The sequence below is a fragment of the Chelon labrosus genome (genome assembly GCF_963514085.1).
Source record: "Chelon labrosus genome assembly, chromosome: 4".
NCBI lineage: Eukaryota > Metazoa > Chordata > Actinopteri > Mugiliformes > Mugilidae > Chelon > Chelon labrosus.
The window spans coordinates 5,183,981-5,197,388 of NC_140340.1; the positions used below are offsets into that span (position 1 = coordinate 5,183,981).

The following is a 13,408-nucleotide window of genomic DNA, read 5'->3' on the forward strand; positions in this document are numbered from 1 at the left end:
CACCACAGGACACCCTCAGAAGGCCCATGTCCGTTCTCTGATGAGTCAACACAAGGTAGACCTGCACAATATTAAGAAGGTGGTCATAATGTTATGCCTCGTCGTACATGATGTGCAATGATTCACGGTAAGGATAGAAATATAATCCAGAGTCAGAGTGAATGATGACAGCACCATTTAACAGCTTGCCACAGGCGGATCCTATATGTGCACATCATTCATCAGGAGTCGTGATTATTAATTTGTAACTCAATACAGTTGATCGACGGCAGATGTGGCCAAGGCAGGAGTGTCAGATTTGACTATCGGAGGAAGGAAACCAGCTGTGTTCTACACCCGTCATACACACTGCAGCCACTTCTGCAGCGTAAACACAGACAAAGCAAACAATAAAGCACGAAAAGCTGATAACGGCACATGAAGATTTATCGTATCACTTTTCCGTTACACCACAAATGAAAATTCCCCACACGAAGCCATGACCGTTGTGAGTCCCCTTGTCTGACTCGACCGAAGCAACCCTGCTGTAATCTCTAATTGGATTCAAGCGGATGGGACTGTCATTTCCTCCATGATATCCTTATTATCTGATGTGGAGCCGAGGTCAGTTCTGTGTTTCACTGCAATTGTTGTTGGACTGTGGGCTCTGTTTTCAGTCTGTAGGATCTGTCTTAGTTATTATTATTTGTCTTCTTATCTATGTTAATCCCTGCTTCTGCCTGTAGTTCAGAAATATTCTTCAGTACTGCAAAGACCATTCATTCATTCATTTTCTATACCCGGTTATTCCTGTTAAGGGTCGCGGGGGTCTGCTGGAGCCTATCCCAGCTGTCATTGGGCGAGAGGCAGGGGTACACCCTGGACAGGTCTCCAGTCTATCTCAGGGCTAACACAGAGAGACAGACAACCACTCACACTCACACCTACGGCCAATTTAGAATCACCAATGAACCTAACCAGCATGTCTCTGGATGGTGGGAGGAAGCTGGAGAACCTGGAGAGAACCCACGCAGACACAGGGAGAACATGCAAACTCCACACAGAATAAAATTATAGTCTTATTCTGCATATCTAAAGATACGGACACAACATTATGACCACCTTCCTGATATTGTGTAGGTCTCCTTTGTGGTGACTCATCATCAGAGAATGGACATGGGCCTTCTGAGGGTGTCCTGCGGACACAATGTTGTTAGTGGGGGCCTTTGAGGGGAGGGGCCTCTGTGAATCATCCCACAGATACTTGATCAGTTTGGGATCTAGTGAATTTGGAGGCCAGGTCAACACCCATCGCCTACAGATCAAACAGATCTGTGGATGACGCCGTCAACCTGTCCCTCCACCTCCCTCCACCTCATCCTCCAGCACCTAGACTCCCCCAGATCATATGCCAGGGTCCTGTTTGTGGATTTCAGCTCGGCCTTCAACACGGTCGTTCCGTCTCTACTACAGGACAAACTCTCCCAGCTGACCGTGCCTGACTCCATCTGCAGGTGGATCACAGACTTTGTGTCTGACAGGAGGCAGCATGTGAGGCTGGGAAGACACATCTCAGACTCCCGTACCATCAGCACGGGTTCCCCTCAAGGTTGTGTCCTTTCTCCTCTGCTCTTCTCCCTGTACACCAACAGCTGCACCTCCATTCACGAGTCTGTCAAGCTCCTGAAGTTTGCGGATGACACCACCCTCATCGGGCTCATCTCGGGTGGAGATGAGAGCGCCTACAGATTGGAGATTGACAGCTTGGTGTCTAACATCCACATAGAGGTGGTCAAGATATTAAATCTAACTACATGTTTTATGACAGCTTCGCTTTGGCACATAAGTAGAAATCATCATCCCGAGACTCTGAGCCATCCAGAAACGCGTTCCAACGTGCAATTCCAGTGAATGTGGGGCCTCATTTGTGTCTCCACATCTGCCCAACACCAAACACAGACCACCAGTGTTTCCACCTAGTTCTAAAAATAGCTGCTGCAGGGATTCAGTAAGAAGTGTGTAAAGATAGATGACTCATTCTGCCTAAAATACCCTCAAACATCTGTCCTCGCAGTAACAGTCTGACTATGACGAGAGCTCCACCTTATGGCCACTGTGAAAATAATATTTGTTTATTTATTTATTTAACACGCCCCAAAACCGTTCACAGAAATAATCATAAAACTGAACCTATATGTATATTTTCTTCTTTGTAGGTATTATATATACATTGTTTATTCAGTGGGTGATGTTTGTAGGGAAACATGCAAAGTGAGAATTTAATTGTATGGTTTAAATTGCTTTTTTTTTTTTAAAAAACTGTGCATTATGACAATGAACATCTTGAACCTTGAATCTAATTTAACAGTACAATTTAACAGTTAAACTAGGCCAGCTGTTATTTTTAAAGGTTTAGAGTGTTGTTTAATTAAATGTGAGGAAATTGCGCGAATTTCATATCTGAATTAAATTAAATAAGTGGTATTTATTCGTTAATGATTTAATGATTTATATTTTGTCCACTCGGCGTCAGCAGGAGGACGCCGTAATGACGTAAGGGAGCGTTACGCACTGAATCCTACCTGTACGTCAGCCGGAGCTGTTGGGGATTTACTCAGTGTACAGTTAACACACTTTGACCAGTCTGGAGGAGAGGAGGAGAAGAGCAGAGGAGGAGGAGGAGAGGAACCGGGAACTGAAACTGGATAAACCATGGGGGCTGTCCTGGGGACCCTGTCCTTCGCAAGCTGGGTAAGCTCAGAGTTATTTACCGCGTCGTTTTTTAAATTGACCACAACTGTAGGAGAATGTGATGTAAACACCAACAGGTAAACACGCTCCAGGTGTACAGCCACGACCGAAGTCCACACGAGTAGCTGCTGTGTTGAAATCCGTCTAGGAGAGGTCAAAATTATTTTATTTTTAGCTTTATATCAAAGCAGCCTCTCATTTCTATTTCTTTCATTCGGTTCTCCTCTGTCCCAAGGACAACTTGAGAGTTTGTTGAAGAGTTACTTACCGTTTAGTTACCATTGTTATTGGGACATAGCTATCTTTTATTTTTACTTTATTCTGCATAGACTTATTTGAACTTATCTTTACTCCAAACAACAATATACAATAGTCACAGACTGTCATTAGCTAGATGTTATCCAATAGGGGCATGGTGCATTCACTGAAATTAGAGGCTGTTGTTGTCTATTATCAGTTAACCCTCCTGTTAGGTTCTGGGTTCTAATCCATCCAGGCCGACTGGTTCCTTTCTGTGTGGAGTTTGCATGTTCTCCCTGTGTCTGCGTGGGTTCTCTCCAGGTTCTCCAGCTTCCTCCCACCGTCCAAAGACATGCTGGTTGGGTTCATTGGTGATTCTAAATTGGCCATATGTGTGAGTGTGAATGGTTGTCTGTCTCTCTGTGTTAGCCCCGTGATAGACTGGAGACCTGTCCAGGGTGTACCCCACCTCTCGCCCCAATGACAGCCGATATAGGCTCCAGCCCCCCCCCCCAGTGACCCTTCACAGGACAAGCGGTTACAGAAGATGAATGAATGAATGAATGTGTAAAATAAAAACGAACATAACAGGAGGGTTAAATGAGGGGTTCTGTCCGGACATGCAATATCAAAGCTTGTATGTCAAGCAAGTTTCTGAAGGGTTACACCCAAAGATGTTCCTGTTTAAACCTCAACTTCCTACCGGTCCCTTAGAACTGAAGAAGCTGCTCAGATGAAACACCCAGTTGCCTTTTTACAAAAAGCTTTGGTCACTGTTCTGTGATAAACACACCTGTTGTTACGTTTCCTCGACTTTAACCGAACAAAAGTTATTTCTAACACGGGGGGGGGGGGGGGCATGGCAGTAGAAGGAGTCTATTACGGCAAAAACAAGGGTTAATCCCAGCACACGTGGTCATCTGCTTCCACATGCATGATTGGATTAACTGCGCCGTGTCGTCTTGTGTAAAGACCCACAACAAACGTAACGGCATGTTCGGACAGACGGTCGGCAGCGTCAGTGAGGACAGCGTGTGTTTATGTGGGGAGAGAGACAGATTACAACAAATGTCTTTAGAGTGTCTTGTGTAAGGATGTCGGGTCAGAACTAGAGTCTGTCTTTAGTTATTTATCTATTGATTCAACAAGTGGCAGTGGCACTAAAGGCTCATTAAATGTGCACCACACGTAGTCCACAGTGGGGAAATTTGCAGGACACAAGAGTTAAAAAAAAAAACATTAAATAGTATATAAAAAAATAGAAAATTAAATACAATAGAAGTATATTGCACATGAGAAATAAAAATATGTAGTTAGATATGTGACGGTGTGTGTTGTTGACTGTCCAGTGTGTGTGTTGTGTGTGGTTTACTGGGGGCAGGCTTGGTTGTTCAACCTCACAGCAGCAGGAAGGAAGTAAATATCCCTGATGTTGAATATATGCTGGTTTTGAAAATAGAGAAGTGAAACTAAGTCTCACATATTTTATGCACATATCTGGAATGATAGATAGATAGATACTTTATTTATCCCCAGGGAGATTCAGTAGCTTTATCCCATAAAAACAGATATGGAATCATAATTAGAAGTCCAGTTGGTTCCTCACAGGGAGGCGTTGTAAAGTCTTATGGTCCGAGGGACAAACCGCGTCCCCAGCCTGTCCATGGTGCAGGACAGAGACAGCAGCCTGCTTTTCTGCCGTGTGTCCTTTCCACCGAGTGGAAATGCGTTGGTTTCACATCAACACACTACTTCTCTAGGTTTATTTAGGGAAGCAGTCAGGATACTGACCGGTCATGTGCTAGCTACGTGTTTATCTGGCACACATTACCCATGGCCTGTTCTCCGGTTGGACTAAGCTGACCCTGTCTGGCTGGCAGGAGCATTAAGCTGCTGACAATCTTCTCAACCTCCTTATTGCTTGACAACAGTGAGTAGTTAGCGTAGAACAGAGAGAGAGAGACGCGGCGCACGCATCTAAAGCGCAGTAGATACGAGCCTATTGTAAATTAGCACGTCCGTCTAAGTAGGTCAATGAGTCGTGCCTGTTTCTCACCGAAAGAGAAACCGACGTCCCTCTCAAAATGGACTGACACATATTGGCAGACCACTGCGTTTACCACAGCTTCATTGCTCACCACCTCTGCCGCCACCACTGCTGTCATTGTCAGAGCGAGTGCATCTACTCTGCTGCAAGCAACTTTACAACAAGGGACCCAGAGGACAGTAAAATAAAAGGTAATACGACCTTTAGACCAGAAATTATCTTCAGCACATCGCAAGAAGAGATAAATGACAGTAACTCTGTTGATAAAGAACTTATCGTTTCAAAGAGATGAAACTATAAGCAGGAGCACACATCCATAAACTGTAAGTATTTGAATGAGAGATATTTTGGAGTTATGTAAATGCAGAATCCTCTATAACCAAGGATAGTTTTGGATCAGCTGTATTTTTTTTTTTATTCTTACATGTCCTCTGTATTTTTAGTTCCGTTTTTGACTTGGTGCGTCTCAGTACCAGACATCTGCAGCTGTCCTAGTCCACAGACAATAGCAATAACATTTAAAGATATGAACGTGGTCCAACTATTGTGGCTGTAGTCACTGCGTCGCACAGCTTTAGATCGACAGACGCCTCCCAAACTGGGAAATTTCACTGTTGCAGCAGCAATGTACAGGCATTCAGCATACCATAAATAATATATAACAAAAAAATTAAAAAAAAAAAATCTATATACACAATATTTACAAGAATAATCAAATAATTCAGCATTAAAAATGAAATTGCAATGAATTCACAACCAAACAACCATGGGCAACATGTGGTTTTTAGAGCGATAGCTGTGGAGCTGTGGTTTTAAAGTTGTGCCTCATCTGTGTTAAGTCATAAATCCCCATTGATGTATTCTCCAAGTATGTTTTTGGAACATCCTGCCTCGGCTTCACTCCACTTCTCACCCCCCCTCAGATGCCATGCCTGTGCAGCAGCGCTACATGTCTGATGTGCAGCTGCTGTCCGAGCAGCAGGAACTCCACCGTGACGAGGATAATCTACGCCTTCATCTTGCTGCTAGGCACCATAGTGTCCTGCATCATGCTGTCACCGGGTGTGGACGAGCAGCTCAAAAGGGTACGTCAGCCTGGCGTGCATGTTGATGTGTGTGAGTGATTATTTGTGTCAGTGTGTGATCTTGCTTGATGATGCTACGCAGACCCTAATGCCGTAGCCTGACGTGCACCCCCTCAGAAATGTAACTACGGGTCACGGTGACGCAGACTGCAGGAGCTGTGATTTTATGTGAATATACACCAGTGTGAGCCAAAAGATTATGACCACCAGCACAGCAGAAGTAAATAACATTTAAACCATCTTGTGACAATTCAGTGTTCTGCTGGAAAACGTTTGGATTCTTGTGGATGTTACTTAGACATGTAGCATCCACCTAGACCAGACCAGGCACCCCCACCACATAGCAATGACACTCCTTGATGGCAGCAGCCATCCCCAGCAGGATGCAGCCACAAAAACACTTTAGGAACAACTAAAAAAAAACAAAAAAAACATGAAGAACAGCTCAAGGTGTTGACCTGGCCTCCAAATTCACTAGATCCCAAACTGATCAAGTATCTGTGGGATGATCCACAGAGGCCCCTCCCCTCAAAGGCCCCCCACTAACAACATTGTGTTCCCAGACACCACAGGACACCCTCAGAAGGCCCATGTCCATTCTCTGATGAGTCACATGCCTATATGACCAGTCAAGTTCATATGAAGTGCGGCTCCTGATCAGCAGGGCACTTAAAAGCTCAAATAAAATGTGACTTCCTGTCTTTTGCCGTAGATCCCCGGCTTCTGTGAGGATGGGGCCGACTCTACTGTCCCCAGCCTGAAGGCCGACGTCAACTGCGAGATGTTTGTGGGCTACAAAGCCGTGTACCGCGTCTGCTTTGGCTTAAGCATGTGGTTCCTGATGTTTTCCATTTTTACGATTAACATCAAGAACAGCAGAGACCCCCGTGCTGCCGTCCACAACGGGTAAGGACTGCAGGCATATTCCAAGGAAGTGTAACTTGCATATGTCCAAACGTATAGCACATTATATGGATTTACAGTAAGTTAATTATAAAACATGTTGTTCAATAGATGACCTTTGTTCTTCACTTACCTTTAAGTTCTTTCCTACGACTGCAGCATTTATTTGTTTTTCAGATTTTGGTTCTTTAAGTTAGCCGCCTTGGTGGCAATTACAGTCGGTGCCTTTTACATTCCAGACTGGCCTTTCAATTACGGTAAGAACTTTTATATTTTGGACGCGTCGTTACTCATATTACTAAAGCTTTGATAATATCTGACTTACCTGCTTGCTTTTTGCAGCGTGGTTTGTCATAGGTTCTGGTGGAGCTTTCTTTTTCATTCTCATCCAGCTGGTGCTGCTGGTGGACTTTGCCCACTCCTGGAACGAGTCCTGGGTGGACAAGATGGAGAATAGTAACTCTAAAGGCTGGTATGCAGGTCAGTGATTGAAGCATTGAACTTCATTATTCATGTATTATTTTTTTAGACAACACTCAAAGCTTGCATGTTTTTCCATCTTCTGCTTTTAGCGTTGCTGGCCGTCACCATCCTGAGCTACACCCTGTCCTTCATCGCTGTAGTGCTGTTCTTTGTCTTCTACACCAAGCCTGATGGATGCCTCATCAACAAGTTCTTCATCAGCTTCAACATGCTGCTCTGCTTCGTGGCCTCGGTCGTGTCCGTGCTGAATAAAGTACAGGTACAGCAGAGAGAGAGCAGTGCGTAAGCCTCACACATGCAGTCAGGGAAAAGACAGAATAAAACAAAGCTGTCAAAGTGAGAATTTACATGTCTGTAATGGTTTAGTGTTGGCTGTTCTCTTTAGAATACAACTAAATAAGGAGCAGGTGGAGGAAAATCTAGAGAGGTGGAGGTTTGCTCTGGAAAGAAGAGGAATGAAGTTTAGCCGAAGCAAGACTGGAACGATAGGGTTACAGGGAGCAGAGGTGCAGAAGATGCAGGACTTTTAAGTATTTAGTGTCAACGGTCCAGAGGTGAATAGGGATGGTGGAAAAGAGGTGAAGAGGAGTGTGCATGCAGGATGGAATAGGTAGAAAAAGGTGTCAGGTGTGAAAGGGTAGCAGCAAGAATGAAAGGGAAGGTTTGGAGGATGAAGAGCTGGAGGTAGCAGAGCTGAAGATGTTGAGGTTTTCTCTGAGCGTGACCAGGATAGGATAGGATCCTGGAGGTCTAGAGGAAGACCAAAGAGGAGGTTTATGGATGTAGTGAAGGAGGACATGAAGGTAGCTGGTGTGAGAGAAGAGGATACAGATGATAGTGGTGAGACGGAAGCAGATGATTCGCTGTGGTGACCCCTGAAGGGAACAGACGAAAGAAAAAGAAGAATGTTCTTGTGCTTCATTGTATAGCTACGGGTAGTGTCAGTGTTTAGTAAGATATAAAAACAGAAGGGTTCACTTTTAACACACAAGAGACAATGTTATGAGGATTATAATATGTGCACATGTAACCAGTTCAACCTGCAAGTGTAGGAAGTAACTGCTCAGAATGAATAGATTTATGAATATTTTATTGCTTTATGTCCCCAGGAGTCTCAGCCACGCTCCGGTCTACTACAGTCCTCCATCATCACTCTGTACACCATGTTTCTGACCTGGTCTGCCATGACCAATGAGCCTGGTGAGAAATCATTAGACTAGACTCAGTCAAGTCGGTCTTAGCCTGGTGTAGCAAGACTCACTTCAATAATATGAGTCTGGTAACACAATGGGACAGTCCTTCAACCAAACAGAGACATTTTATTGTATACAAATTCAACTCCATGGTGCTCAGATGACTCTTCTGTCCAAAACCCAAACGATTTCTAAGTTTGTCAGCCATTGCTTTTATTAGTTGTACTTTTAGTTTTCCCGGTTGAAAATACACGGTGTATGTTGCGCTTCAGCACAACATCCCGTAGTTAATCGATTCCTCCACAGAAACTGTTCACACTACTATTGTAATGGTTTAAATAGCGAATTTCATGCAACTCCTGATCTGCAGCGACACACATTTTCCCCAATAAACCAATACAGACCGAATCTAAAGGCCTTTTCTCCTTCCCTCAGACCGAGAATGCAACCCGAACTTGCTGAGTATCTTCCAGCAGATCGCCACCCCGACACTGGCCCCTCTGGAGATAGAGAACCAGACGGCTGTGGTGATCATTGGCACAGAGGACCCAGTCCTCACATCCCCATACCTGCAGTGGTGGGATGCTCAGGCTATTGTGGGACTAGCTATATTTGTCCTGTGCATCATCTACTCCAGGTGAACAAACAGGCCACTACTTGCAAACAATGCAGTGTTTCTTTCCGTCAGTGTGAGAACGGTAGAAGCCTCCTCTGTTTTGTCAGTTGCTTTCTAATATAATTTTATTATTTGTACTTCTGGAACATTTTGAAAAAGAAACCTCTCTTCTTGGAGACAGCATCCATTAATTTCTCTCCATTTTGTCCACAGCATTCGATCATCCAGCACCAGCCAGGTGAACAAGCTGACCATGGCCTCCAAAAACTCTACCATTCTCTCCGAGGGGACCAACAGCACTGACCTATCAGAGGAATCGACGGGAACCAGGCGGGTGGAGGACAATGAGCAGGACATGGTCCAGTACAGCTACTCCTTCTTCCACTTCATGCTCTTGTTGGCCTCGCTTTACATCATGATGACCCTCACCAACTGGTACAGGTCAGTGATGTCTCTCTGCTTCAACCGGCTGGATACAAACGCAACTTGACAAATAGGTTTTAATTACTGTTCAGGTGTCAGTATATTTTTTTTCCAAAGGGTTCAATTAGCTGAAGATTGGACCAAACATTTGTCCACTTATTGTCAGGTTTTTGGTGAAGTAAGACCCAAATGCAAGACACAAAGGAGAGGCGTGACAAGGCAACAAATACGGCAAACGAATAAAAACTCACTAACCAAAACTTAAGGCGCTGCAGGGAAAGTCCAAAAACAACTGAAGACCAAAACCAAGAGGAACTGAAACAGCGAGACAAAGAGGGCTAACACCACTGACAACCTGCAAGGACAAAGGGAAAGGCAGGGCTATCTATGCACTTACACACACTGATGGAATAACAAGAGACAGGTGAGACTAACGAGGAGAGGAGCACCAGACAAAAGACACAAGGCAAGAACAGGTGAGGGGAATCATAGAAGCGGGAAAAGACAGGAAGTAAAACTTAAATCCAACAAGAAAACTGATTTCAGAATAAAGCAGGAAACACAAGGAAAACCAAAACTCAAAACCATGACACTTATCATAAATCTTGGTAGATACTGTGGCTTAAATGCAGATTTGTGAATATATGAAGCCGTGCATTTTGTCCAACATTTCCAGCATACACTGCAGACTATGTTTTTCCTCTTGACAGCCCCGACGCAGACTACACCATAACCAGCAAGTGGCCAACCGTGTGGGTGAAGATTACCTCCAGCTGGGTGTGTTTAGCCCTTTACATATGGACCCTGGTGGCGCCCATGATCCTCACCAACCGAGACTTCAGCTGACCAGCAACGCCGCTTTTCTTTTTCTTTATTTTTTTCCATAAACTCCAACCGTATTGCCTACACCTTACTTTAAAGGCAAAGTCAGCTCGGTTTAAAATAAATGTTTTTATTTGGGGTTGAGTTCATTGAAGGAATTGGGTCGAGCTTAGAGGTGCCACAGTGCCAGCTTCAGATCCAGGTATTTACTGTAGGGATTATATGTGGGGATCAGCAGCACAATTAACAACCGCATATCTACGGTATTTTTTACTGAAGCACAGAATCATACCAAGAGGAAAAACATTATTTTGGGTTTCTTTTTTGTGTGTTTTTCTGCTGGAACATAAAATGATTCTTAACTGTGACACATGCAAACGCATAACAAGCATGAATACTGCTCTACAGTAGGAGCTGGTTTGTGGACTGCACACACACACACACACAAAAAAAATAAGATGATGTCTGTTTTATGCTTCCAGTGCCTTAATTGTGAGAGATTTTAATAATAATAATTTAATTCTGCCAAATATTTAGAGGCCAGAATATTTAATGTAATTTTTTTTAAAGATGTGACGATGCCAGGTGATGAAGAGGATCCATACTTTGTCAAAGATGCAATTAAACACAGAGAGACAGGTAAAATGTTTGGTTAAATGTTTTAGTATTTTTTAAGGATTGTTGTATAACTCATAAGTATAGCGTCATTTAATTATTTATTATGATTGTACTTGCTAATGATGACATGTTTTATAATCTGAAAGAGATATTTTATAAGAGTTAACTGAGGATTACAATTTTTTACAATACACAAGTACTGACCAAATGCCTTTGCAAGCCAAACTGATTTACTGTGGTTAGTTAGTTTTAAACGCCGCTAATATCTGATGTGTATGGATTTTACTGAGGTAGCATGACTCTGTGGATAGCTGTACGTTGAACCCTGGTTGTGACTTAACAGTAACTGTGCTGTGAAACAATAAAAGGCAGATTTACAGCTGTGCTTTTGTCACGAGTGAATCAAGACTTTCTTCCACAATGTGGGGACCTAACCAGAGGAAACATGCTCTCATGAAGGTTTTAATGCAAGGCGTTGTGTTCCACAGGTGTTATGTCCCGTTTCCATCAGTTGAACGACAACAGTAGCTTCAACAAGAATCTCAGTAGTTTTAAGTCAGATCCATTAATTTAAAGAATTCATCATGAATTAGATTTAAGTGCGAACTGATTTGCATTTTGACAGAGCAATAGCTGTTCTCCTATTTCTTTTTGTTTGTCTTTTAAAGTTTGCTCACTGTTTCCAGCTCTCAAACACCTTGAGTCTCAAGAATTGGTCGTCGTGATCTTTTTTCTCAAAGCTCAAATGACACAAAGACAGCTAGACAAAGTAACATATGTAGAAATATAACAAGTATTTTAACACTTGGTTCAGTGGTCCATGGAGAAAATACAGTCACACAGATAATTAGAGATAATAATTAATATAAATTATACACACATAGTTCCTTTGAAAGTCATGTGACATTGTCAATTTGCAGTATAAATACCGTAAATCCTCTCATTTCTGACAAACAAAGTTGATATAAAACAGTGTCTGCCAGCTGTTACAGTTAGTTGCCACTGACTAGTGATAAAAGAAGTGGAGCTGTAGGGTCACTGGTTGGAAATCTCCACTGCATCCATGGCTGAAGTGCCCTCACACAAAATACCTAAACCTTAAACAGCTCCCCACATGATTGCGCTAAGTGGATGGGTTAATTGCACAGAACAAGTTATAAAGCTATAGTTTTGTTGCCACAACGGGTGCTGCAAGAAGCCTGTTTCCTTGTGGACCTCGATTCCTGAGTGAAACATCTCGGGAAAATGTTTTTGTTACCGCAAGAATACATCTGCAAAAAACCTTGGTGGAGGTTAAACTGTCGCACAAGATGTTTTCTCTCCCACAGACAGAAAGGTCCCACAGATAAGACACAGATGCACCCCCCAGTCTATAGCTCCTTTGTTATGAGCTGATTTCTAACAAGGCTGTCTCCCTAGCAAGGCTGTCCCTCTGTAACCGTCTCTAGGTCAGGACCTACTGTGTAAATAATGTAACTTTACTATTGGCAGTCGATTCTGTACTTGCTGTGGTGCATGTGTCGACTTCTTTCTGCGAGTAAAACTTTAAAACAAGACTCGAGTGACTCTAATTCTTGATAAAAGAATTTCCGTAACACTGACTGACAAAGCTGAGTGAAATAAGATGCAAACAATTTTTCCAAAAATTTACCTGGAAGGAAACACCGTCTATAACTTTATTACCTGACAACACATTCAAGGCGGGTTTGGTGCATTGGATGAACCCAAATGGAGAGCGGTGATAAAAGCAGTGAAAAAAAGATTACAGTCACCAACTACTTAATTTACTGGGACTAAATCATTTAATACAAGAACTAGCTTTTATGTTTGATATGGTAGAACGTGCTGCAGACGACATGCAAGCAGACAAAAACGACAATGTACACTCAGTATATACGCAAATATGTATGCATCCCATGCCTGCCAGCCATTTAGATGTAGTGCTCATAACAGTAAAAAAGAATATTCAGGTTTCCACAGATGATGCCTGTCGTGGATTTTTTCACAACTTCGAATAAAAAGATCTCAAAACAAAGGTTTTGTCTTGTGAGTTTTATTGCAAAAAAACAAAGATATACCGTTCATGAAGGGGGAAGAATCATCTGTGAAAAACTCCGCAGATTCTCTCCACAGTTTTAGTTTTGCAGACGGTTTTTATCTTTGAAACAAGGCGTTGTACAATTACTTTCTGCTCATTGATTCTTGTTCCTCTCGTACGAGGTTTTGTCTCTATTAGTTTTCTCAACAA

The 13,408-nt window shown here is 43.0% G+C and overlaps 1 protein-coding gene across 1 annotated transcript; it reads left to right on the forward strand.

Moving 5' to 3' along the window:
- Positions 1 to 4,979: 4,979 nt before the first annotated feature.
- serinc3 (serine incorporator 3) lies at positions 4,980 to 11,858 on the forward strand. The gene is made up of 10 exons (XM_084543263.1): positions 4,980 to 5,208; positions 5,941 to 6,102; positions 6,815 to 7,008; positions 7,183 to 7,262; positions 7,348 to 7,485; positions 7,578 to 7,747; positions 8,598 to 8,688; positions 9,117 to 9,318; positions 9,511 to 9,738; positions 10,431 to 11,858. The coding sequence occupies exons 2-10, from the start codon at positions 5,941 to 5,943 to the stop codon at positions 10,564 to 10,566; spliced, it is 1,401 nt and encodes a 466-aa protein (XP_084399389.1). The 5' UTR covers positions 4,980 to 5,208; the 3' UTR covers positions 10,567 to 11,858.
- The last annotated feature ends 1,550 nt before the right edge of the window (positions 11,859 to 13,408 follow it).

Bases quoted from the DNA above. Each gene is read 5' to 3' on its own strand.
- serinc3 (XM_084543263.1), top strand. From the start codon at position 5,941: ATGCCATGCCTGTGCAGCAGCGCTACATGTCTGATGTGCAGCTGCTGT. The intron at 9,319-9,510 runs GTGAACAAACAG...TTTTGTCCACAG, and splicing joins CTGTGCATCATCTACTCCAG to CATTCGATCATCCAGCACCA. The intron at 9,739-10,430 runs GTCAGTGATGTC...TCCTCTTGACAG, and splicing joins ACCCTCACCAACTGGTACAG to CCCCGACGCAGACTACACCA.